We start from the raw sequence: 27,549 nt of genomic DNA on the forward strand, positions 1-27,549 counted from the left end.
TCCATGCCAGGTGAAGCCGATTAATAGAATCCATCTTAGTAAGTCTATACGCATGCACACAATTATTGGGCAGAACTGTCAGTGATCCCATCCACCAGCTGGACACCAAGTGGCAACTCCACTTTAATACCCTAAAGTCAACCTGCTGTCTGCTTTCAGAGTTCGCTGCTCCTCCAGGGCAAATTCACCACCCTCAAGAACTGCCTGCCAATCAGAGGCCAACAACCTGGCAGTGCCGCACGGAACAGTGGCCACTTCTGGTACTGCAAGAGATCGCCATGGAGCCCCACCACAAAGCTAAGTGGAATCATTGGGGCCAGCCAGGAAGGTCCCAGAAATGGGGGGAGGGGGATGGTAAGGGGGGAGGGGGTGGAGTTGGTGTAAAAGGCTGGGGTGGGGGGGGTATTCTTATGAAGGCAACCCAAGTGCTGGTCAGCCCCTCGGTTGGGCACGGGGTACCCCAATGGACAGACCCCTGTCACTAAGCCACAGGCACATCTGTGCTTTGGTATGCCTGGTGGCTTGTCCAACTAACATGGCGCCCCCTCCCACACCCACCCCCGGTACACTCAAGGGCCTCAATTGGTCCTGGTGGGAGGACTGGCCTCAACCCTCCCCACCCTGCATTTAATCGGGGGGGGGGGGGGGGGGGGTTCAGGAGGGTGGAAAGGTCTCCATCACAAGCCTTCCTGCCCCAGTATGCAGCAACGCCCACCCCCACCACCCAGCCTGCTCCCAGTGGGGGGAGGGGGGATTAAATCCTGCCCACTCTCTCTCACGCACCACATATAGAACATAGAACAGTACAGCACAGAACAGGCCCTTCGGCCCTCAATGTTGTGCCGAGCAATGATCACCCTACTCAAACCCACGTATCCACCCTATCCCCGTAACCCAACAACCCCCCCCCACTTAACCTTACTTTTTAGGACACTACGGGCAATTTAGCATGGCCAATCCACCTAAACCGCACATCTTTGGACTGTGGGAGGAAACCGGAGCACCCGGAGGAAACCCACACACACACGGGGAGGACGTGCAGACTCCACACAGACTTATATAATTAAGTGTAATGACTTTCCCACAAACACGCATGTCGACACTCAAATGCATTCTGATGTGCATCCATGCTCTCTGAGACCTCTGCGCTCTTCCAATTCTGGCCTCCCGTACGCTCTCTGATTTTAAGCAACCAGAAATCGGTAGCCGTACCATTGGCCATCTTGGTCCTAAGATCTGGATGTCTCTTTGTAAATCTCTCTGCTTCTCTCCTCTGCTTTAAGTTGCACCTTATGACATTTGACCAAATACCTCATGTGGTTTCGTGCAAAGGTTTGTTTGCAAACACTCCTGTGAATTCCCTCAGAATGTTTCACCATGATAAAGGTGCTATATGAATGTAGGTTTTGGCTGGAGTGGAGGGGATCTTTGAATTTGGTGCGCACAAGGCTGTGTGGAATTCTTGTACACTGAGGCGTGGGAGGTCCCAGTTACAACATACACGCAGAGATCAGACAGGTAATGTCGCATAAAAACATCAAAGCTTTAATCAATATTCTATAGACCCATGAACAACTTTCTGTAATACTGACACACACTTTATTTTAATCTTAACAGCGTAAGCAAGGCTCCAGACCTTGTTTTAGGATTAATGTTTAAGACTATATTTGACATCAAGCACCCTTTCAAAGTCTTCACAGTCAGTAGCTGTGATTTGAGATCCCAGACACACATCATCAGAGCATTAGCATGACAAGTCTTTATACAGTTTGAAGTGGGGGAGATTAGGAAAGTTTCTTTGTCTGAAAAAGGGCAATGTTTGAGATGACTGTGTGTGGGCTGAGGGGAGGGGGAGCGGAGCTTGCTCTGGCCGTGTGGCCTCACTTCACTTTCCCCAACGTAACCAGCCGTGGCGAAGTTGCTGCGTGCCTGAGGTTTCTGCCATTCAGTGGCACAGACGGAGTGTACCCGTGATGTCGTCAGACACAATCGATCGCTATTGCATCCTAGTGCTGATTGGCAAGTGCAGTTCACCGTGTTCTGAACGTGATCTGGGAACTGCTGGAAGATTCCTTTTTTCCCCCCAACACACACACACACACGCGCGCATGCGCGCATACACACACACACACACACACACGTATGAACACAGAGGCTCGAGCACACGCACACACTTGTACACAAACGGGCCCACACGCACTCGCACCCAGACACACAGTGGATAAGACCCCCCTCATCTACGACTCCATCGATTTTAATCTCTCGCTTTCTTCACATTTTCGTTTGTAATTTAAAGGTTTGCGCTTATCACTAAAAACAAAATCAGTGCAAACTTCAAAAACAGAATATTAACCAAAAACGTGATACAGTAATAACCTTAAAAGAGCATTCTTTGTGTTGTTTTTCAATTTTTAATGGCATCACTGCCCAATCAATTCACATATAGTACAACAGACCAATAAAAAAAGAACAGACATTACAAGATGAAAAGTCAAAGAAAAAAAAACAAGATGAACTTTGTATAGCAATGCGACAGAAATTATTTACACAAGAAATCCCTTTCTCTCTCAGTCTGTGATGGCTAGATTTCTATTCATTTTTGGATTCTTCCCTGTCAAGTCTATTTTTTTATTTGGCAGGGGTGGGGGTGCGGTAGGCTGAGGGGGAGGGGGAAGGGGTGATGGGGGAGTACGTGGGTGGATCGAGGGTAAGCAAGGTGGCCAGAGGGATGAGAAGCGATGCCTTAAAGAGTTACGGTGGGGATGGATACACGATGGCTGTGTTTTCTGAACTTTACATCACATTTACAGGTTCTGTCATAATACATTAAATAAGGAGGAGTTTCATTGCACCATTTAAGTGTCATCATATCGGGGAGGCTCGGCTCGCTCTGCAGAATCTCAGGAATACGTTCCTTCACCACTCTGTAAGGAAGAGGGACAAATAGATAAAAATATATCAGGTGAGGTTAGAACATTATAATACTGTCAGAACAACCCGGCTATTCGGACGGCAATGCCAGCTCTTTGATAGATAGTTCCTTCTCTTCATTCCACATAGCCCCAGCACTCTCCTTTTCCTTCCAGGATGTATATTCAATTGCCTTTTGAAAGGCACTGTTCACATTTTGCAAATACGCCAGCCCATTGCCTAATCCTTCATCCCCTTGGCAAACCTGCCCCGATACGTGTCCCTCGCCTTCGCAAAAGAAAGCCGGGCTTTCTGGCCACCACCACGTCGCTGTTTGCGGGACCTTACTGTGGCAAATTGGCCGCCAGGTTTCCCGACATTTCAACAGTGAACGCACTTCAAAGAATTCTTCACTGTCTGTGAACTGCTCCTGAGTCCACAATGTGATATTATGTAGAATGTCTAGAATAGAAAGGGTTAATGTAATATCATGCTTGATCACTAGATGGAGCAAGATGGAGAACTATATAAAGCACCGACTCTCAGGCTTCTGGGAGAGAGCTGGAGAGAGTGCAGAATACAGAGTGTAGTGACTGGTGTTGGTAGAGTGTAGATTGTAGATTACTAGATTATTGCATGGTATAGGAGTAAGTGATTGAGCGTCAATAAGTAGAGTAATAAATGTTAGCCTTGTTATTGAACTTAGCTTGTATGGTCTTTGTGAACACTACAATATTCATCCTGATAATAAGAATCACAATGAACACCACACACGTCAGTCAAGTTATTTCCTTGTTTTAACCCCCTCTGGCCCTGCAAACCACCTCACCCCCCCCCCCCCCCCCCCCCAACCACGCCACCCATCCCACCGAGATATCTGCACTCCTTCGGTTGTGGCCTCTTCTCATCAACCTATCACTGGCAGCCGTACAGGCCCTAGAAGCTCTGGCGTTCTCTCCTTAAACCTCTCCACCTCTCAATATCTCACTGCTGAATAAAGACACTACCTACCTCTTCCAACAAGCTTTTGGTCAAGTGCCTGAATATCTCCTCGTGAGGTTCAGTATCAAATTTTGTCTGATAATGTTCCTGTGAAGTTCTGGGGGAGGTCTTATTACCTTGTTGGCACAATGTAAATGCAAGTTGTTGTTGTTGCTGCTGGTGGTGCCAATACTATCTGCTTCGGACACTCTTTCAGGCAGCTTTCCATATCATTACAAGCCGCTGCATGAACATCATTTTCCTCCTATTGCTTCCAGTTATTTTGTCAATCGCCTTGACTGTCTCTGCCCTTGTCCTTTCTCACAGTGGAAACAGGTTTCCAGAAACACAGAACATAGGGGCAGGTGGAGGCCATTCAGCCCTTCGAGCCTCCTCCGCCATTCAACATGATCATGGCTGACCATCCATCTCAACCCAATACTCCCGCCCTCTTTCCCTACCTCTTGACACCTCGTGAGTCTAGAAATCTATGTTTCCATCTTAAATATTTTCAGTGATTTGGGCTCCGCAGCTTTCTGTGGTCAAGAATTCCACCACACTCTGAGTGAAGAGGTTTCTCCTCATCTCAGTCCTAAACGGCCCACCCCCCTATCCTGAGACTGGGACCCCTGTTTCTAGACCCCCCAGCCAGACGAGCAGCATTCTTGTATCCAGTCTGTTCAACCCTGCCAATGAGACCCATACTCATTCTTCTAATCTTTATTGAATATAAACCTACTCGACCCAATCTCTCCTCGTACGAAAATCCTGCCATTCACATTTATCCACATTATACTACACCTGCCATGCATTTGCCCACTCACTCAACTTGCCTCAATCACCTTAAAGCATCTTAAAATCCTTCTCATCGCCCACATTCCCATCAAGATTCCTGTCGTCAGCAAACTTGGAAATATTACATTTGGTTTCCCTCATCCAAATCATTGATCTGGACTGGTTTAGGGGCTGGTTTAGCTCACTGGGCTAAATCGCTGGCTTTTAAAGCAGGCCAGCAGCACGGTTCGATTCCCGTACCAGCCTCCCCGGACAGGCGCCGGAATGTGGCGACTAGGGGCTTTTCACAGTAACTTCATTGAAGCCTACTCGTGACAATAAGCAATTTTCATTTCATTTTCATTTTCATCTATATTGTGAATAGCTGGGGCCCAAACACTGATCCGTGTGGGAGCGCACTCGTCACATCCGCCGGCCCTAAAATTACCCATTTATTCCCACTCTGTTCCCTTTGTGCTAGCCCAATTCTCAATCCATGCTAAAATATTACCCCCCCCACCCATCCCATGTGCTTTAATTTTGCACACCAACCACTTGTAGGACAAAGAACAAAGAGAGCACAGGAAGAGGCCCTTCGGCCCTCCAAGCCTCTGCCGATCATAATGCCCGAACTTTGAAAAACAATTCTACCCTTACTCGGTTTGCTTCCTTATATTTCCTCCCTATTCGTGTATCCATCCAGATGCCACTTAAATGTTGCTAATGTGCCTGCTTCCACCACATCCTCTGGCAGCGTGTTCCAGGCACCGACCACTCTCTGCGTGAAGAGCTTACCCCGCACATCTTCCTTAAACTTTCTCCCTCTCACCTTGAACCTGTGCCCCTTGTCATTGACACTTCCGCGCTTGGAAAAAGCCTCTGACTATCCACCCTGTCTATGCTTCTCATAATTTTGTAGACCTCTATCAGGTCTCCCCTCAGCCTCCGTCTTTCCAGTGAAAACAATCCTAGTTTATTCAACCTCTCCTCAGAGCCAACACCCTGGAGACCAGGCAACATCCTGGTGAACCTTCTTTTCACGCTCCCCAAAGCTTCCATGTCCTTCTGATAATGTGGTGACCAGAACTGCACGCCACACTCCAAATGTGGCCTAACTAAAGTTTTATACAGCTGCAACATGATTTCCCAACTCCTGTACTCAATGTCCTGGCTGATGAAGGCAGGCATGCTATATGCCTTCTTAATCACCTTGGCCAACTGTGGTGCCACATTTTGGGAACTGTGGACTTGCACACCCACATCCCTCTGTAGTTAATGTTCCTAAGGAATCTGCCATTTACAACGTAATTTATACCTAGATTTGATCCTCCAAAATGCACACCTTGCTTTTGTTCAGATTAAATTCCATCTGCCATTTCTGTGCTCAAATCTCCAATCTATTTATATCCTGTTGTATCCTTTGACAATCCTCGGGATTATCAACTCCGCCAATCTTCACGCCATCTACAAATTTACTAATCAGGCCACCCACATTTTCCTCCAGATCATTTATATATACTACAAACAACAGCGGTTCCAGCAGTAATCCCTGTGGAAAACTAGTGATTTGTAAAAGGTTTACTAAGTTACATTTTTCTCTTTTTTGAAACTCGACAAGCCTTTCTAACATCCCGGCAGCCCAAGTACTTACATACATCCCCTAAAAACTGCCCTTGACCACACGATCCCATATATCCTACATCTGGAAGATCACTAATGTTCCGCTGATGACTTGCGCTTGCTGGGCCTCCCCGAGAAGGCACACCTTTCCTGGGTCCAGTAGATCCCTTCGATGAGGCTGTTCCAGATGAACTGTGACCACTCAGGTGGCCCGGTGATGGGAAGCTCGGCTTGCTGTACGGTATGAGGATTTCATCTGTAAAACACCAAACAAATGTACAACTCAGATCTAGTGGGCCGCACGGCAAGTTCAAGCGTTACTTTATTTCATCCTGAGAGGCAAAGTAAACGATATCAGCTGTGCGCAGCCCAATGGACTTGTGCAGCTGACCAAACATGTTGTGGGATCAATTCTCACTCCAGGGACTTGGGCACAAAATCCAGGCTGACATACTCATTGCTGTACTGAAGGAGGAGTCCAACATACAAAAGACCTTCCGGGGCAAACAGAACTTTGATCAATGAGAGAATCAGGCTGCCTGGGCAACAGACAGAACAGTGGAGTTAGGCCCTAGTCAGGTCAACCATGATCTTTGGGAATAGCAGAGCAGGCTTGAGGGGCCGAATGGTCTACACTGCCTCGTGGATGGGATCTTTAACATGAGACAGGCACTGTTTAATCACATCGCACTGAAAGATCCCAAGGGTTGCTGTTGAAGAACAGGGGGCTCTTCCTCTGGATTGTGGCCAATATATATTCATCAACCAAAAGAGAACTAAAACGGAGATCCAAGTCATTTTTAGATTGCTGTTTGTTGGAGCTTGCTCTCTGCAAATTGCTGCTGTATTTCTAACATTAGAATAATGGCCACACTTCAACATTTGAGTATAAAGTGTCCTGTGAAAGCCAGAGGTCATGAGAGGCGCTAGGTGGGCGGCACGGTGGCGCAGTGGTTAGCACTGCTGCCTCACGGCGCCGAGGACCCGGGTTCGATCGTAGCCCCGGGTCACTGTCCGTGTGGAGTTTGCACATTCTCCCTGTGTCTGCGTGGGTCTCACCCCCACAACCCAAAGTTTGTGCAGGATAGGGGGATTGGCCATGCTAAATTGCCCCTTAATTGAAAATTCTTTTTAAAAATGAGATGTGGTAGTAAACAGACCAGGTTTTCTTTCAATATACAGTTTGAGTCAGCTGTAAAAGGACCACAGTAGACAGATAGATACACAGTATAGAGAAAAGCTCCCTCTACAAAGTCCCATCAGACATTCCCAGCGCAAGTACAGCACAGGGTCAGATAGAGAGTAGAGGTCCCTCACTTCCGTCCCCACCAAACACTCCCAGGGCAATTACAGCACAGGGTTAGATATAAAATAAAGCTCCTTCTACACTCTCCCCATCAAACACTCCCAAATCAGGCAGGGGTTAGATACAGAGTAAAGCTCCCTCTACACTGTCCCCATCAAACACCCCCAGGACAGGTACAGCACGGGGTTAGATACAGTGTAAAGCTCCCTCTACACTGTCCCCATCAAACACTACCTGGACAGGTACAGCATGGGGTTAGATACAGAGTAAAGCTCCCTCTACACTGTCCCCATCAAACACTCCCAGGACATGTACAGCATGGGGTTAGATACAGTGTAAAGCTCCCTCTACACTGTCCCCATCAAACACTCCCAGGACAGGTACAGCACGGGGTTAGATACAGAGTAAAGCTCCCTCTACACTGTCCCCATCAAACACTACCTGGACAGGTACAGCATGGGGTTAGATACAGAGTAAAGCTCCCTCTACACTGTCCCCATCAAACACTCCCAAGACAGGTACAGCACGGGGTTAGATACAGAGTAATGCTCCTTCTACACTGCCCATCAAACACTCCCAGGACAGGTACAGCATGGGGTTAGATACAGAGTAAAGCTCCCTCTACACTGCCCCCATCAAACACTCCCAGGACAGGTACAGCACGGGGTTAGATACAGAGTAAAGCTCTCCCTTCACTGTCCCCATCAAACACTCCCAGGGCAGGTGTAGAACAGGATTAGATACAGAATCACAGAATTGAGTTGCAGTGGAGAAGGCGGCCATTCGGCCCATCCTTTCTGCTCCAGCAGTCCGAATGAACAATAATAATAATCATAATAATAGTCTTTATTATTGTCACAAGTAGGCTTACATTAACAATGCAATGAAGTTACTGTGAAAAGCCCCTAGTCGCCACATTCCGGCGCCTGTTTGGGTGCACCTATGCTGTTCCCGTACCAGCCTCCCCGGACAGGCGCCGGAAAGTGGCGACTAGGGGCTTTTCACAGTAACTTCATTGAAGCCTACTCGTGACAATAAGCGATTTTCATTTCACAGAGGGAGAATTCAGAATGTCCAATTCACCTAACAAGCACGTCTTTCAGGACTGGTGGGAGGAAACCGGAGCACCCGGAGGAAACCCACGCAGACACGGGGAGAACGTGCAGACTGCGCACAGACAGTGACCCAACGGGGAATCGAACCCGGGACCCTGGTGCTGTGATGCAACAGTGCTAACCACTGTGCCACAGTGCTTACCCGAGAGCCATTCCCCCGACCCCTTCCAGTAACCCTGCACATTTTTAATTTACAGACATCAAATACATTGTCTCTTGAATACAGGATCTTGACTGAACCCTGCCCCCACCACATCCTCATGCATTGCATTCCAGATCTCAACAACTCGCTGTGTGATGGTTTTCCCCATCCCAACTAGACTGGCTGAAGCTCGGAGGTGTGAACTCAGAACACGGGTTGTGAAATCAACATAAAGACCGCCCCTTGTTTAGATAGGGATTGAACTCTGTTTCTTTCATAAACTCTTGACCCTGCCCACTCTTACCTGACCCAAGTGTTGGCTTTTGCTGGAGCTTGTTCCATGAGTCTTCATGTTGCACGTGGTCTAGAGATGTCTTGGCCAGATGTTCCATGTTCTCTTCTAGGCAGGAAAGTGGTGGCCTCTCTAGCGAACCCAGTATGCCTGTTCCTTTCGGTGCTTGCCCAGTTTGGAGCTTTGAACCCTGACATGGTGGAGGGTCTGGCGGTGGAGGCAGGTCTTTGCAGGGTGGAAAAAAGAAAACAAAGCTAGTCAAACATGAGGTGGAGATACCTGATCTCCCTTTCCTGTTCATCCAGCAGCGGGAACCAATGGTGGGCGTAGGAAGTCTTCCCCCCTGCTCCCTTGCCGCAGCCAGTGGGAGGTATCAAGTGCTTCCAAAATGGGGGTGTCACACTGTTCAAAGGCACGAAGAACCTTTCGCTACACTGCCCCGCAAGCTGCCTTAACACATCTGCGAGTCTGGAACCCCCACCATCTGCGTTTTGCTACCACCCCACAAAATGCCACAGGCCATTCGCCAACCCCTTCACCATCACTGACAGCACAATCGGGGCACCTTCACCGGGCAACAGTGCAAGAAAATGCCGCACCACCACTTTCCCTTGGGGCAGAGGTGGAGGGGCTGTTAAATGCCGGCCTTACCAGCGACATCTGCAGCCTGAGATTGGGCGTGATGAAAAGAAAACCTCAGGAAAGTCGTCAATCGGAGTAAAGTTGGAACATATGAGGATAAACTTTACTCAGAAAATGTGTTTGCTGCGTTTTCACTTGAGTAACATGTGGAGTGAAGCGATAAATTCTGGTGCCTTAGGTTCGGGCTTTCAGTAGTGTCTATGCAAATTTAGGCTTTCCCTTCAGCAACAACAAGCTGCATTTATATAGAATAGAACAGTACAGCACAGAACAGGCCCTTCGGCCCTCGATGTTGTGCCGAGCAATGATCACCCTACTCAAGTCAACGTATCCACCCTATACCAGTAACCCAACAACCCCCCCCCCATTAACCTTATTTTTTAGGACACTACGGGCAATTTAGCATGGCCAATCCACCTAACCCGCACATCTTTGGACTGTGGGAGGAAACCGGAGCACCCGGAGGAAACCCACGCACACACGGGGAGGACGTGCAGACTCCGCACAGACAGTGACCCAGCCGGGAACCGAACATGGGACCCTGGAGCTGTGAAGCATTTATGCTAACCACCATGCTACCGTGCTGCCCCTATATATTGCCTTTAACAGAGGGAAGCGTCACAGGAGCAACATCAAACAAAACTTGGTACCAAAGCACGAGCCCTCAGGCCAGGTGCCCAGAAGCTTGGCCGATGAGCAATGACTTAAAGAAGCGAGGCAGTGCGGTTTAGGGAGGCAATCCCAGAGTTTGGTGCTTAGGGAGCTCAAGGATTGGCCACCGAGAATGGAACAATTAAAACCAGGGATGCGAGAGGAGGCCGGAATTGGAGGAGGTTCGCACAATTTGTTTGGCATTAAAGTTTGCGATTGGAACTTCCAACTGGAAGTTGAGATCCTTGGCTTGAGGTCTGAAGTTAGGGAATGAGAGTTGGCTGAGTGGGAGTGCCGTAAGTTCAAACCCCACTCGAGCCTACAGGGTGAAGTTTAGGCTGAATTTTCACTGCAGTATGGAGAGGGTGGGGGTTGAAGGGCGAGGAAGTGGCCACTTCATTTAACATGGGGCTGCTCGAGGCAAGGCACCTTGTGAAGGACTAAGACCTCACACTGTATAGTTGTATAAAATGACTCGAGATATGCTCATCGCTATTTCTAGAGGAACAAAGACCTGTGAAATGGCTGAAACTGTGTCTGTCTGTCCCCTCTGATCGAACAAAGCCATGGGGAATTCACACCTCATTATCTCTGAGGAATCACTAACGATAACCTGCAGACTGCACAGCCTCACTTCAAAGGGAGATACACGAAGATCGCCTCTATTTGAAAACCAGTCTGGCCAGCAGAGACGGAACATCTACTGAAGAAAATGATCTCTCTGATGTTCCTTTTAACCCATAATGGCTGAGGTGTTATCAGCCTGGAATACAATGCCAATTCCCAGACACTGGATAAACATGTGTCTGCGTGGGTTTCCTTCGGGTGCTCCGGTTTCCTCCCACAAGCACGGTAGCATGGTGGTTAGCATAAATGCTTCACAGCTCCAGGGTCCCAGGTTCGATTCCCGGCTTGGGTCACTGTCTGTGTGGAGTCTGCACGTCCTCCCCGTGTGTGCGGGGGTTTCCTCCGGGTGCTCCGGTTTCCTCCCACAGTCCAAAGGTGTGCGGGTTAGGTGGATTGGCCATGCTAAATTGCCCGTAGTGTCCTAAAAAGTAAGGTTAAGGGGGGGTTGTTGGGTTACAGGTATAGGGTGGATACGTGGGTTTGAGTAGGGTGATCATTGCTCGGCACAACATCGAGGGCCGAAGGGCCTGTTCTGTGCTGTACTGTTCTATGTTCTAAGTCGCGAAAGGCATGCTGTCAAGTAATTTGGACATTCTGAATTCTCCCTCTGTGTACCCGAACAGACGCCGGAATGTGGCGACTGGGGGCTTTTCACAGTAACTTCATTGTAGTGTTAATGTAAGCCTACTTGTGACATTAAAGATTATTTTTTTAAAAACATCCCTTGTTGAAAATGTTGTGGAGTGTTAAAGTCATGTGACATGGGCTCCTAGCTTGTTGAACAAGTAAAATTGCCTTGCTGAACAGGATAGCTCAGTCTGCAGTTCAATATCTGACCAGCAGGGCAAACTAAAGGGGCTCTGACCTAGGTTGAACATCTGGCCCCTTCTACCTGGCTTCTGTTGGAAGTTCTGTGCATTGCCGACAAGTCTGCTTCATCTCTGAATGCCTATCCCAGCATGTGAGGTCAATAACAATGAAATTATCCAGCATCAGTTTTCAACCCACTAATATTTTTTTCTAAATTTAGAGTACCCAATTCATTTTTTCCCATTGAGGGGCAATTTAATGTGGCCAATGCACCTACCCTGCACATCTTTGGGTTGTGGGGGCGAAACCCATGCAGACACGTGGAAAATGTGCAAACTCCACACTGACAGTGACCCAGAGCCGGGTTCGAACCTGGGACCTCGGCATCATGAGGCAGCAGTGCTACTCACTGTGCCATTGCGCTGCCTGGGATAATAATAATAATCTTGTCCCAAGTAGGCTTACATTAACAGTGCGATGAAGTTACTGTGAGAATCCCCTAGTCGCCACATTCCGGCACCTGTTCGGGTACACGGAGGGAGAATTCAGAACGCTCGATTCACCTAACAAGCACGTCTTTCAGGACTTGTGGGAGGAAACCGGAGCACCCGGAGGAAACCCACGCAGACACAGGGCGAACGCGCAGACTCCGCACAGACAGTGACCCAAGCTGGGGATTGAACCTGGGACCCTGGCGTTGTGAAGCAACAGTGCTAAGTATTGCTCTACAGTGCCGCCTAAATGTTGAGTCAAGAATACCATAACATGCCCAATGGAAAGAAAAAGTTGGTCTGTTGAGATTCTATTGACTTTTTATTCAAATGGATATGGAGACAAAGAACAGAGAGATCAGAATGGGAGGTAAATTAATTATTTAAAAAATAAATTTATCCAATTCCTTTTTTCCAATTAAGGTGCAATTTAGTGTGGCCAATCCACCTACCCTGCACATCTTTGGGTTGTGGGGGAAAAACGCACGCAAACACGGGGGGGACTGTGCAAACTCCATATGGATAGTAAGAAGTCTCACAACACCAGGTTAAAGTCCAACATGTTTGTTTCAAACACGAGCTTTCGGGGCACTGCTCCTTCCTCACTCACCTCAGGAAGGAGCAGCGCTCCAAAAGCTAGTGTTTGAAACAAACATGTTGGACTTTAACCTGGTGTTGTCAGACTTCTTACTGTGCCCACCTCAGTCCAACGCCGGCATCTCCACATATGGATAGTGACCTGGATCGAACCCGGTTCCTCGGTGCCGTGAGGCCGCAGTGGTAACCACTGTGTCACCGTGCTGCCCCGGCGTAAATTAAAATGACTAGCAATCTAAAGTGTACGGTCTTGCCTGTCGACTGAACTGAGATGTTTGATGGTCTCACCCAGGCTGTGTTTTCTCTTCCCGATGTCGATGAGTCTGCATTGTGCGCAGTGAATACCGTTTACTCAATTGAACAAGAGAACAAGCTGGGCTTTCTAGTCTCGTCTTGAGCAGACCCACCGCAAGGATGTGGCAGCACAGCCAAAGTCCATTGAATTTCGGCAGGACTGGACCATTGTGACTGAAGGCGGGGCTGGAACATCCCAATCGGTTTCAGCTGGAGGGTGTGCTGGGGGCCCCGGATGGTGGAACGGGAAGGAGCTGAAGTTGCTGCTCCCAATGCTTGCTTCGAAAAGCGCAACAGGAAGTGGAGGGGGTGAGCGTGGACCTAAGCAAGCTATTGCAGAGGGGACAATTCCTTCAGAGTACGGGAGGTGTTTGCTGGTGGTTACGTGAACTGTTTCTCTCTCCACAGATGCTGCTTGCATGACTTGATGAGTAAGTGCAGCATTTTGTTTATGGCTCCTCAGGTTTGTAGCTCCTGTGGAATGCTGGCTTGCCCTATCAGACCTGGCAGAGCATAATGCTGCCTGGAATGAAAACTGGGCTCTCTGGGACGCACTGAGAATGCAGCAAGGCACCAAAACAACACAAGCTCTTTCTTCTCCCCAGTATTGGCATCGCTCCCCTCAATGAACGTCACACTGAGGGAAAACAGGAGTACAAGACGACATGAGCAACCAGGCTCACGATGGGAGTCACCTTCAGTAAAGCCGCTGAAATTATGACAGACATTGCCTTGTGAGGGACAGCTGGTTGCCGTTTGCAGATGAAGAGAACGGAGCCAGATTTCGAGCAAGATCTCGCTAGATGTTTGCACAAACATTCGTTGTGACAGCTGCCCATTTTCAGCTTGGTTTGTTTTTATAGTTTTGATCAATTATGGCTCCTCACTCTCTTGGCTGCTGTGTATATGGCAATGCTGCCATTAAATCCAGCTGATAAATCCTGGCCTGGAATGATTGCTGGATCTATAATCAAAGGGGGCGAGGGGTGGGGGAGGGGGGGGGGGGGGGGGGGGGGGTCACGCCAGACAATGTGTTCTTTACCAATGTGGTGTGTTGATGTCACAACGTAAGACATATTACAGAATGTTGCTGATGCTGACATCAGAAAGAACCAAAGATTTTCTCCATTTCCACACATGCTGATAGTACTTTAATCAGAACCAATTTCATTGATCCAGTGTTATAGTGACAGACCCGTCCCCACCAGTACTGTACCCCAGTGTTATACAGCGACAGACCCGTCCCCACCAGTACTGTACTCCAGTGTTAGTGACAGACCCGTCCCCACCAGTACTGTACCCCAGTGTTATACAGTGACAGAGCCATCCCCACCAGTACTGTACCCCAGTGTTATACAGCGACAGACCCGTCCCCACCAGTACTGTACCCCAGTGTTATACAGCGACAGACCCGTCCCTACCAGTACTGTACCCCAGTGTTATACAGTGACAGAACCATCCCCACCAGTACTGTACCCCAGTGTGATACAGTGACAGACCCGTCCCCACCAGTACTGTACCCCAGTGTTATACAGTGACAGACCCATCCCCACCAGTACTGTACCCCAGTGTCAGACAGTGACAGACCCATCCCCACCAGTACTGTACCCCAGTGTTATACAGTGACAGACCCATCCCCACCAGTACTGTACCCCAGTGTGATACAGTGACAGGCCTGTCCCCACCAGTACTGTACCCCAGTGTTATACAGTGACAGACACATCCCCACCAGTACTGTACCCCAGTGTTATACAGTGACTGAACCATCCCCACCAGTACTGTACCCCAGTGTTATACAGTGACAGACCCGTCCCCACCAGTACTGTACCCCAGTGTTATACAGTGACAGACCCATCCCCACCAGTACTGTACCCCAGTGTTATACAGTGACAGACCCGTCCCTACCAGTACTGTACCCCAGTGTTATACAGTGACAGACCCGTCCCCACCAGTACTGTACCCCAGTGTTATACAGTGACAGACCCATCCCCACCAGTACTGTACCCCAGTGTTAAACAGTGACAGACATGTCCCCACCAGTACTGTACCCCAGTGTTAAACAGTGACAGACATGTCCCCACCAGTACTGTACCCCAGTGTTATACAGTGACAGACCCGTCCCCACCAGTCCTGTAACCCAGTGTTATACAGTGACAGACCCGTCCCCACAAGTACTGTACCCCAGTGTTATACAGTGACAGACCCGCCACCCACCAGTACTGTACCCCAGTGTTATACAGTGACAGACCCTTCCCCACCAGCACTGAACCCCAGTGTTATGCAGTGACAGACCCATCCCCACCAGTACTGTACCCCGGTGTTATAGTGACAGACCCTTCCCAACCAGTGCTGTACCCCAGTGTGATACAGTGACAGACCCGTCCCCACCAGTAATGTACCCCAGTGTTAGACAGTGACAGACCCGTCCCCACCAGTACCGTACCCCAGTGTTATACAGTGACAGACCCGTCCCCACCAGTACTGTACCCCAGTGTTATACAGTGACAGACCCATCCCCACCAGTACTGTACCCCAGTGTTATAGTGACAGACCCTTCCCCACCAGTCCTGTAACCCAGTGGTATACAGTGACAGACCCGTCCCCACCAGTACTGTACCCCAGTGTTATACAGTGACAGACCCGTCCCCACCAGTACTGTACCCCAGTGTTATACAGTGACAGACCCATCCCCACCAGTACTGTACCCCAGTGTTATAGTGACAGACCCTTCCCCACCAGTCCTGTAACCCAGTGTTATTCAGGGACAGACCCACTCCCACCAGTACTGTACCCCAGTGTTACACAGTGACACACCCGTTCCCACCAGTACTGTACCCCAGTGTTATACAGTGACAGTCACATCCCCATCAGTACTGTACCCCAGTGTTATACAGTGACACACCCGTCCCCACCAGTACTGTACCCCAGTGTTATACAGTGACAGACCCACCCCCACCAGTGCTATACCTCAGTGTTATGCAGTGACAGACCCATCTCCACCAGTACTGTATCCTAATTTTATACAGTGACAGACCTATTATCATCAGTACTGGACCCCAGTGTTATACACTGACAGATGTTACACAAGTTGTAGATTGTACTCTATTATCATCCGCTTGGCTCATGCAGCAGCACTGATGCACTGTCAGAGGGTCAGTACTGAGGGAGCGCCGCACTGTCAGAGGGTCAGTACTGAGGGAACGCTGCACTGTCAGAGGGTCAGCACTGAGGGAGTGCTGCACTGTCAGAGGGTCAGTCCTGAGGGAGTGCCGCACTGTCAGAGGGTCAGTACTGAGGGAGTGCTGCACTGTCAGATGGTCAGTACTGAGGGAGTGCTGCACTGTCAGAGGGTCAGTACTGAGGGAGTGCTGCACTATCAGAGGGTCAGTACTGAGGGAGTGCCGCACTGTCAGAGGGTCAGTACTGAGTGAGTGCTGCACAGTCAGAGTGTCATTACTGAGGGAGCGCTGCACTGTCAGAAGGTCAGGACTGAGGGAGCGCTGCACTGTCAGAGGGTCAGTACTGACGGAGTGCTGCACTGTCAGAGGGTCAGTACTGAGAGAGTGCTGCACTGACAGAGGGTCAGTACTGAGGGAGTGCTGCACTGCCAGAGTGTCAGTACTGAGGGAGTGCTGCACTGACAGAGGGTCAGTACTGAGGGAGTGCTGCACTGTCAGAGGGTCAGTACTGAGGGAGTGCTGCACTGTCAGAGGGTCAGTACTGAGGGAGTGCTGCACTGTCTGAGGGTCAGTACTGAGGGAGTGCTGCACTGTCAGAGGGCCAGTACTGAGGGAGTGCTGCACTGTCAGAGGGTCAGTACTGAGGGAGTGCCGCACTGTCAGAGGGTCAGTACTGAGGGAGTGCTGCACTGCCAGAGTGTCAGTACTGAGGGAGTGCTGCACTGTCAGAGGGTCAGTACTGAGGGAGTGCCGCACTGTCAGAGGGTCAGTACTGAGGAAGTGCTGCACTGTCAAAGTGTCAGTACTGGGGGAGTTCTGCACTGTCAGAGGGTCAGTACTGAGGGAGTGCCGCACTGTCAGAAGGTCAGTACTGAGGGAGTGCTGCACTGCCAGAGGGTCAGTACTGAAGGAGTGCTGCATTGTCAGAGGGTCAGTACCGAGGGAGTGCTGCACTGCCAGAGTGTCAGTACTGAGGGAGTGCTGCACTGACAGAGGGTCAGTACTGAGGGAGTTCTTCACTGCCAGAGGATCAGTACTGAGGGAGTGCTGCACTGTCAGAGGGTCAGTACTGAGGGAGTGCTGCACTGTCAGAGGGTCAGTACTGAGGGAGGGCTGCACTATCAGAGGGTCAGTGCCGAGGGAGTGCTGCACTTTCAGAGGGTCAGTACTGAGGGAGTGCCGCACTGTCAGAGGGTCAGTACTGAGGGAGTGCTGCACTTTCAGAGGGTCAGTACTGAGGGAGCGCCGCACTGTCAGAGAGTCAGTCCTGTGGGAGCCCCGCACTGTCATAGGTCTGTACTGATTAAGCACCACTCTGTCAGTGGATCAATGCTGCATTGCTGGAGAATCTCCCTTTCATAGTGTTACAGAATTTACAGTGTAGAAGGAGGCCATTTGGCCCATCGAGTCCGCACCGTCCCTTGGAACGAGCACTCCACTTAAGCCCCACACATGCACCCTTCCCCTAACCCAGTAACCCCACCTAACCCCCCCTTTTTGGACATTAAGGGCAATTTAGCATGGCCAATCCACCTAACCTGCACATCTTTGGACTGTGGGAGGAAACCGGAGCACCCGGAGGAAACCCACGCACACACGGGGAGAACGTGCAGACTCTGCACAGACAGTGACCCAAGTTGGGAATTGAACCTGGGACCCTGGAGCTGTGAAGCAACCATTCTGACCATTGTGATAACGTTCTGTCCCTCTCAGATGGGGTTTAGGTTTGTTCTTTGATTGGACAGTAGGGTTCTCACGGGAAATGAAAATTGAATGATTTAATCTGTTCATCGTTAGGATTAAAACCCTTGAGGACCTAGGTCGTACCCATCTGTGTAACCTCTGCAGCCCACCAGCCTGTCAGATCTGTGTTTCTCTCATTTCCGTCTCCTCTGTATCCTTCAGGACTCAAACCATTTCAGTTCACCCCCGGTTAATTGCTTATGGACCCAGAACTTACCGTCTGCCGCTGCCTCCCTGCGGTGTGGCGCTGGGGGCTGCTCCAGTCTCCCCCCGGCTGTCTTGTGTTTTTTTGGAGGTCTGGATCTCTGGCACTGGTTGTGAGCTGCGCTCACGCTGCCGTTACTGGAGAATGGACTGCTGGGTTGGAGTCTCTGCGAGGAGGAATATCCTTTACCTGTTGGCACAAGACATCCCAAGGGGAGATAGAAAGGTTAAAGACTAGTTTCACCATCGATCTGGACCTTTATCGAGCATTCCTGGGCTCCAGCTGACGTGTGTCCAGTTCTGAGCACCACACCACACCAAAGGACACCCTGATCTTGTGTGAGAGTTTGGAGGAGATTCACTGGGATTGTACCAGGGGTGAGGAATTGGGAACATGGGATTGGTCAACTTTGTGAAGAGCAGGTTAAGAGGAAGTAACGGACAACTCTTACATACACGCTGGACTCACATGGACTCTCTCCATGTGCTACCAGTCTCGTGACTTCCTGATGAATTGGTCTCAATATTGCAGGCGGGCTGGGGACGAGACAGTTCGCGTGTGGATCAGATTAATGATATCGGCTCAGGGTTCAATCCCCATTCTGGCTGCCTCCTTGTCTTAAAATGGGATGCCAAGCCATGGCATCTTGCCGTGGTTCAGAAAGTTGTCTCTAAGGTCCTGCTTTCAGCAGCGGACCCAAAAGGATCTACACACACACAGACTCCCAGCATCCCGATATAACCAGTTTCCCATGGTTCTGTTTAAATTGGGGCAAAGTGTAAAAGGGCGAGGGAATCGGCCTGTCACTCCAAACATGACATCAGTTTCTGCCTTTGGTGGAAATTCATTGAAAAGCCCTGTAACAATTTAACAGGTTCCGCCAAGGTCACTCAGCTCCGGACCTCATTACAGTCTTGGTCCACACGCATGGACAAAAGAGCTGAACTCCAGAGGTGAGGCGAGAGTAACTGCCTGTGACATGAGGGCAGCATTTGACCAAGCGTGGCGTCTGGGAATCAGAGGAGGGGAACTCTCCGCTGGGTTGGATTCATACCCACCTATAAAGCACAACTCAGGAGTTTAATGGAATACTCTCCACTTGCCTGGATGAGCGCAGCTCCAACAACACTCAAGAAGCTCGACACCATCCAGGGCAAAGCAGCTCACTTGATTGCTCCCCCTTCCACAAACATTCAAACCCTCCACCACCGGTGCACAGTGGCAGCCATGTGTGCCATCTACAAGTTGCTCTGCAGTAACACCAACTTAGACAGCACCTTCCAAACCCATGACCACTACCATCTAGAAGGACAAGAGCAGCAGACACTTGGGCTTGGGAACCCCCCCCCCCCCCCCCCCCCCCCCCCCAACAAGGAGGTTCCCCTCCAAGCCACACTCAACCTTGACTTGGAAATATATCGGCTGTTCCTTCGCTGCCGCTGGGTCAAACTCCCGGAAATCCCTCCTAACAGCACTGTGGGTGTACCTACACCACATGGACTGCAGCGGTTCAAGAAGACAGCTCATCCCACCCACAAATAATACTTTTCAAAGAGCCCAAAACTGTGACACTCAGAAACAATAAATGATTCCCGCAATCTAAAATAGGAGTTTTGACATTCTAAATGAGTCCTTGGCTTTCAAATTCACCCCCTGCCCATGCCAATGGAGACAATTCTCTTTGGTTCCACTACATCCAAGTCAAAGAGTTTCAATGATGTCAATCAGAACATTACACAGATTTCCTGTTTTCAATTATGAACAGAATTTACAGTCTCCATGTGAGGGTAATTATCGGGCTACATGTAAAGCAGGAGTTAATACACTCAGTGCATTGTAAATCAGAGTGTTATGTGGCAATGTTTTTGGACTGAGTCCCATCTGGTACAATAAGAGTTGTAGCAAATTGTTTGCTGAAGACTCCGCTTGCCAGTGGGAATCAGATACATTCTGGAAGTCAGCTCAGTGAAGAAAGAAAGTGAAGAGAGAGAGGTCAGCGGGGTCACTGAAGACTAGTGTGAAGAGACTAGCAAAGCAAGCTGGAGAACATATAATGTCCAGGGTCGTTAATACAGAGATAATGAAAACACCAAACGTGCACCCAAATGGACATGATGCTTGAAGCAGATCTCCACACAAGCTAGCAAGCGTGAAAATGACTCCCGAAGCACATTGTAATTATACCAGTCACAAGTGAATCAATGGCCAAAATGCTGCTTGAATCTGCAATGCCATTTCCATTCCACTGAGCCACAAATCCAGCTGATTCCAACGGGAACATTTGAAAGAATGGGTTTACTGCCCCCAGTTGAACTGAGCCAGTAGCATTAGAGTCAAAGTTTTACAGCACAGAAAGAGGCCCTTCGGCCCATCCTGTCTGTGCCAGCCATCCAGTAGCAATCTATTCTTATCCCATTCTCTAGCACTTGGTCCGTAGCCTTGTATGCTGTGGTCATCTAAACGCTTCTTTAATGTTGCGAGGATTCCCGCCCCTGCTCCCACTTTCAGGCAGTGAGTCCCATATTCCCACCACCCGCTGGGTGAAAAGGTTTTTCTTCAAACCCGCACCCTCCCCGCCTTAAATCTGTGCCTCCTGGTTATTGACCCCTCTGATAAGGGGGAAAGCTTCCTCCTATCTACCCTATCTGTGCCCCTCATCATTTTGTGCACCTCAAATCAGGTCCTCTTTCAGCCTTCACTGCTCGAAGGAGAACAACCCAGCCTCATTTCAGAACTGAAACACTCCAGCCCAGGCAACATCCTGGTGAATCTCCTCTGCACCCTCTCTAGTACAATCACTGCCTTCTTATAGTGTGGCAACCAGAACTGAACACAGTATTCCAGCTGTAGCCTAATGAGTGTTTTGTACACCTCCCTCTATCATCAGCTAATAAAGGTAAGTATCCCATTTGACTTGTTTTTTCTTTAGGGGAGAGCGCGAACGCAGCCCCCCACTACAACAAATGTTGCAGTCGAGTATCCCGCATTTGGGGACATCGCAGGCGTCAGCACACCCGAAGTGCAGCGGGCTGGCTTCGTCCTGGGCGAACCACCTTCTTGATCATGGTTTCACCCCTGCCAGGTAAGTATCCATTTGACTTGTTAACCACCTTATCTACTGCTGTCTTCAGGGATCTTTGGACATGCGCCGCAAGGTCCCTCTGCTCCTCTGTTCCTTCCAAAAGTATCGCCTTAAATTTCCCAAAGTGTACTTCATTTGTTTCTGATGTTTGCTTTTCACCCTTTAATTGATCCCATTGAATTAGCCTCATCCTGATCTGAAGTTGTTCAACTAATCAAGGGGAAACATTCCTCCCCATCGCCAGATTTTTGCTAAAGTTTGTTCAGTCGGACGCGAGTTTCGATTGGTCTATGAAGAGCCACTTGGACTATTGGGGGGGAAGTCTCTGCAACCTTTTAAGGGAAAGGAAGGGTTGTACAATGGCAGGTCATCCGCAATGGATGGATCAATTTCTGCTGATTACACATTATTATTCACGACTTCTAGTTCTGGGCTCCCTCACCATTGGCAACACCTTCTTTACATTAACCCTACCAAATCCTTTCATCATTCTAAAGGTCTCTATCGGGTCACTCCCACTCTTTGCTTTCTGGAAAAAGGATCCGCTACATGTCCAAACTTTCCAAGACCCCAACAGACTGCAGTGGGGAGGAGGTGAGGGGAGGTAAATTTGGTTTCCACAGTGGACGATGTGCGTTATCCCATTCAGGAAGCCATTTGCTTGGGATGATCTGGAATACCCGGCCTGAAAGTATGATGGGACCATGTTCAGAGGAAATTGAATTTTTAATATTCATTGCTGGGAGGTGAGCACCGTTGGCTAAGCCAGCATTTAATACCCAGTCCCAACAGCCCTTGAGAAAGTGAGGGCAGCTACTGCAACGCAGGTGGTGAAGGTAAACAGTGCTGTGAGGGAGGGACAGGTCACACATTCTGACAATGGAAAGATTTTCAGAGCTATGGAGAAAGTGAAGGGAAGGAGTGGGACTAATTTGATAGCTCTACCAAAGAGCCAGCACAGGTACGACAGACCGACTAGCCTCCTTCCATTCTGTAGAATTCTATGAATCTATGGCCATAGATGAGCAAGGAACTATGCAGATATTACCAAACCATGGAATCTCGGTCATATTGGAATGCTACCCTGCAGTTGGCGTCAACCACACTGCTGTGCCGAGTTGCCAAGCTGAGGCAAGTGGCTTGTGGGTGGGGGGTTAAGTGTGGGATTACACACTTAGAGAAGGGGGGAAGGGTGGGGTGGAGGGCAAAGAGGGGTCATCTCCAAGCTTTTCAAAACATCACTGGGGAGAGACCAGGCAGCCCTCCGACCCTCTGAGAACTCTGGGGCTTCCTCAATTCTTGGTCTCAATCACATCGCCCACTCGCTTTGCTCCACCTTTGGGCAGCCGTGCTTCCAGCAGGCTGGGCCCTGGAGCTCTGGAATGCGCTCTCTGCCTCTTGCCATTCTCCTCGCCGAGAAACATTTTCTCGGCGGCTCTAATATCGCCCCCTGTGGTTCGATGCCAATTTTCTGTCTGATAACCCTCCGGTGAAGAGCCGCGAGATCTTCTGCAATATTACAGATGCTGTAAAAATGAAAGTTATTTGTGGTGCTTGGGGAAAAAAATAAAAAACTGTAATCTACCACGATGCGAGAATGCCAGGCAATAATGAGTGATCTCATTTGATGAAGGACAAATATGAATGCGGAATACAGGGTTAACGGTAGGGTTCTTGGCAATGTGGAGGAGCAGAGAGATCTTGGGGTCTATGTTCATAGATCTTTGAAAGTTGCCACTCAAGTGGATAGAGCTGTGAAGAAGGCCTATGGTGTGCTAGCGTTCATTAGCAGAGGGATTGAATTTAAGAGCCATGAGGTGATGATGCAGCTGTACAAAACCTTGGTAAGGCCACACTTGGAGTACTGCGTGCAGTTCTGGTCGCCTCTTTTTGGAAGGATGTGGAAGCTTTGGAAAAGGTGCAAAGGAGATTTACCAGGATGTTGCCTGGAATGGAGAGTAGGTCATATGAGGAAAGGTTGAGGGTGCTAGGCCTTTTCTCATTAGAACGGAGAAGGATGAGGGGCGACTTGATAGAGGTTTATAAGATGATCAGGGGAATAGATAGAGTAGACAGTCAGAGACTTTTTCCCCGGGTGGAACACACCATTACAAGGGGACATAAATTTAAGATAAATGGTGGAAGATATAGAGGGGATGTCAGAGGTAGGTTCTTTACCCAGAGAGTAGTGGGGGCATGGAATGCACTGCCTGTGGAAGTAGTTGAGTCGGAAAAGTTAGGGACCTTCAAGCGGCTATTGGATAGGTACATGGATTAGGGTAGAATAATAGAGTGTAGATTAACTTCTTCTTAAGGGCAGCACGGTAGCATTGAGGATAGCACAATTGCTTCACAGCTCCAGGGTCCCAAGTTCGATTTCGACTTGGGTCACTGTCTGTGCGGAGTCTGCACATCCTCCCCGTGTGTGCGTGGGTTTCCTCCGGGTGCTCCGGTTTCCTCCCACAGTCCAAAGATGTGCAGGTTGGGTGGATTGGCCATGAAAAATTGCCCTTAGTGCCCAAAATTCTATGATTAACCTGGGACAAAAGTTCGGCACAACATCGTGGGCCGAAGGGCCTGTTCTGTGCTGTATTTCTCTATCTTCCTATCTGCATTCGCTGTGCGCTTTTTCATGGCTTTGTGCTGAATTGACTCGTATCAAATTGGAGTGGGGTGGAGGGGAGGGTAGTGAGGAGGTTCAGCAGCAAGTTTTAACACCTTAGGGAGGAGGAGGAGGAGGAGTGGGAATGGACAGGGGAATGAAATCCACTAAGGCTCCTACTCCTAAGTGCTCTGAGGTGGGCTCTGGTGGAAAGCCTACGCGTGTTGAGTGCAGAGAGTGTCCACGATGCTCCTCGAGGTCCAATATCCCCTGGATGTTCGCCCAAAGAGCGGGAGCCAGAGTAAGTCTCAGCAAGCCCAGAGAGAGCAAGCCCAGAGAGAGCAAGCCCAGAGAGAGCCCAGAGAGAGCGAGCCCAGAGAGAGCGAGCCCAGAGAGAGCAAGCCCAGAGAGAGAAAGCTGCAGAGAGAGCGAGCCCAGAGAGAGCAAGCCCAGAGAGAGAAAGCTGCAGAGAGAGCAAGCCCAGAGAGAGAAAGCTGCAGAGAGAGCAAGCCCAGAGAGAGCAAGCCCAGAGAGAGCAAGCCCAGAGAGAGCAAGCCCAGAGAGAGCCCAGAGAGAGCAAGCCCAGAGAGAGAAAGCCCAGAGAGAGAAAGCTGCAGAGAGAGCAAGCCCAGAGAGAGCAAGCCCAGAGAGAGCCCAGAGAGAGCAAGCCCAGAGAGAGAAAGCCCAGAGAGAGCAAGCCCAGAGAGAGCCCAGAGAGAGCAAGCCCAGAGAGAGAAAGCCCAGAGAGAGCCCAGAGAGAGCAAGCCCAGAGAGAGCCCAGAGAGAGCGAGCCCAGAGAGAGCGAGCCCAGAGAGAGCCCAGAGAGAGCAAGCCCAGAGAGAGCAAGCCCAGAGAGAGCCCAGAGAGAGCAAGCCCAGAGAGAGCAAGCCCAGAGAGAGCCCAGAGAGAGCAAGCCCAGAGAGAGCAAGCTGCAGAGAGAGCAAGCCCAGAGAGAGCAAGCCCAGAGAGAGAAAGCTGCAGAGAGAGCAAGCCCAGAGAGAGCAAGCCCAGAGAGAGCAAGCCCAGAGAGAGCCCAGAGAGAGCAAGCCCAGAGAGAGCAAGCCCAGAGAGAGCAAGCCCAGAGAGAGCAAGCCCAGAGAGAGAAAGCTGCAGAGAGAGCAAGCCCAGAGAGAGCAAGCCCAGAGAGAGCAAGCCCAGAGAGAGCAAGCCCAGAGAGAGCAAGCCCAGAGAGAGAAAGCTGCAGAGAGAGCAAGCCCAGAGAGAGAAAGCCCAGAGAGAGAAAGCCCAGAGAGAGCAAGCCCAGAGAGAGAAAGCTGCAGAGAGAGAGCAAGCCCAGAGAGAGCAAGCCCAGAGAGAGCAAGCCCAGAGAGAGCAAGCCCAGAGAGAGCCCAGAGAGAGCAAGCCCAGAGAGAGAAAGCTGCAGAGAGAGCAAGCCCAGAGAGAGCAAGCCCAGAGAGAGCCCAGAGAGAGCAAGCCCAGAGAGAGAAAGCTGCAGTGAGAGAGCTAGAGAAGCAAAGACCCAAAGTAGGCACAGCGGCCTGGGCAGCACCGCCGACAGACGTCGACGTGACACAATACAAGAACTACACAGAAGCGAGGAGCAAAAGGACCATGCAACTATTCTTTAGAGAACAGGCACCAGAGTTGATCTGAGTTCACTAGAGCGCAAGATGAGATCGGGATAATCAAAGCTGCAAGCATCCCAAGCCATGCATGTTAAAATCCATCAGAAACCAGAATTTTACACATGTCCCAGATTAGAATCTGAGACAAAAGGGAGAGAGAGAGACGGAGAGAGAGCGACAGGGAGGCCAAATCGAAGCCTCGGTGAAGCCTTCTCTTAGCAAGGAAGCTGCTTTTGGTACAAACCTGTCCTCATTAAGCTGGTGCCCTCCATCTTGAAGCCAGCCCTGTCTGCCGCAGTGGCGAGAGCCTGGGCAAAGTCGCCATCGGTGAAGATGGAGTCGGAGGAGGAGCTAACAGCGCTAGATCTCCGGCTAGACATATTGCGCTCCTCCTCGGAGGCCGAACCCCATCCATTTATCATTGAACCTGGAAACAAAGGCAGGTCAGGTTGAGGAGAAACATCAGAGCAACACTTCACGTTGAAATAAAAAGCAGACAGGATTCTCACTCTTGAAAACTGCACAATGGCACGGAAGCTTTGGTAAACCTGTGTAAATCACTTGCTGGTTCCCAGCTGGGAGGTGTGCCCGCTTCTCCACACACTTTAGGAAGAATGACAAAGCCTTGAAGAGGGCGCAGAGGAGCTTAACTTCAATGAAACGTGGGATGAGGAACTTCAGTTAATGCGAAGAGAAGGAAAGGTCAAGGGGAGATATAAGGGGAGCATTCAAATCACGGTGGGTTTTAATAGATTAAATAAAGAGAAATTGTTTTGAGTGTCAGAAGGATCAGTCACCAGAAGACAAAAGGAGCTGGATTCTCCGCTGGTGGGATTCTCCGTTGTGCCTGCACCGCACCCACACCCGGGGCTTTCCCGACAGCGTGGGGCTGCCCGCAATGGCAAACCCCATTGGCTGGCTGGTGGGACACAAAATCCCGGTGCCGGCAGGGCGGAGAATCCTGCCCAGAGTCTAAAGTGATTGGCAAAATAACCAGACATGAAATAAGACTTATTTTACGTGCAGCAAGGTGTTCTGATCTGGAATGCGTTGCCTGAAAAAGCAGTGAAAGCAGATTCATTAAAATGATCAAGGCTTTTTATAGGGCTATGGAGAAAGAGCTACAGGGAACCAAGGCAAATTGAATAACTCTTTCAAAGAAGCACATGTCAAAAGTTCTTCTCCTGTATTCTCCTACCTTGGGAATTTCCTGTCCGGCCCACCACGACAATCGTCACGGGCAAGACAGAAATCCTGACGGACTACCAAAAGGTCTGTTGACTTTGGAGCGTGGGTTTTCAGTCCAGTCGTGGTCATGATCAGTAAATCCCACCCCTTGATTCTAGTTAAAGACAAACTAAGACCTTTCCAGTCTTCAACCATTATCCCAGCCCAGCTCCTCTCAAAGTTGGACAATGAATCCTTCTTCAGGTCTTCAAGCTATCCAAGAGCAAATCGAAAGACTTGAAGTGCAACCGTGGAAATGAGATCCTTGGTGACAGAGTCAGGGTGGAGAGGTGAGTGCTGAGTGGGAGATTATGTTTTTTTTAACGCTGAAGGAGTCCCTGAACAGCTGGAGGTAACAACATTCAACCCTTGACAGATCTTAGCAACTGAAAGGTTCCCGCTGATGTGTGATTCTGGCACTGTACTCCATCCATCGCACCTGATCAGCTCCATTACATGAGGGGCCTGTATAAATACTAACTTCTTCCAGATACAGAACAGGACAACAGCAAGGGCAAGAGATAGATCGCCACTAAGCGCTTGTTATGCTGCTGATGAAAACTCTTGGAACTCCGGCTGTTTCCACACCATGGGGCATGGGCTAATGGGAAAAGTCCCAATCCCTCTTTAAGAAACGGAAGCTTCCGCTCCCTCATTTATACAGTTACCATCT

General features: G+C 49.7%; 1 protein-coding gene and 1 non-coding gene across 19 annotated transcripts in view; both read right to left on the reverse strand.

The window, feature by feature from the left end:
• Nucleotides 1-1,522: 1,522 nt before the first annotated feature.
• The window catches only part of robo2 (roundabout, axon guidance receptor, homolog 2 (Drosophila)), a 1,648,725-nt gene continuing 1,622,698 nt past the window's right edge, over nucleotides 1,523-27,549 (reverse strand). For 12 of the 18 annotated variants that reach the window (XM_038801330.1, XM_038801331.1, XM_038801324.1 and 9 more), the window contains 5 exons: nucleotides 25,894-26,076; nucleotides 18,392-18,568; nucleotides 9,153-9,365; nucleotides 6,317-6,541; nucleotides 1,523-2,924 (listed from right to left, as the gene is read on the reverse strand). In XM_038801330.1, the coding sequence (XP_038657258.1) occupies nucleotides 2,923-2,924; nucleotides 6,317-6,541; nucleotides 9,153-9,365; nucleotides 18,392-18,568; nucleotides 25,894-26,076 (800 nt within the window). In that variant the 3' untranslated portion in view covers nucleotides 1,523-2,922. The remainder of the gene's footprint in view (nucleotides 2,925-6,316; nucleotides 6,542-9,152; nucleotides 9,366-18,391; nucleotides 18,569-25,893; nucleotides 26,077-27,549) is intronic. The other 6 variants (XM_038801337.1, XM_038801335.1, XM_038801338.1 and 3 more) reach the window with 2 other exon arrangements.
• LOC119969782 lies at nucleotides 21,306-21,469 on the reverse strand. The gene has a single exon (XR_005461462.1). It is a non-coding gene; the product is annotated as a U1 spliceosomal RNA (small nuclear RNA).

The sequence above is a fragment of the Scyliorhinus canicula genome, chromosome 7, assembly GCF_902713615.1.
Source record: "Scyliorhinus canicula chromosome 7, sScyCan1.1, whole genome shotgun sequence".
NCBI lineage: Eukaryota > Metazoa > Chordata > Chondrichthyes > Carcharhiniformes > Scyliorhinidae > Scyliorhinus > Scyliorhinus canicula.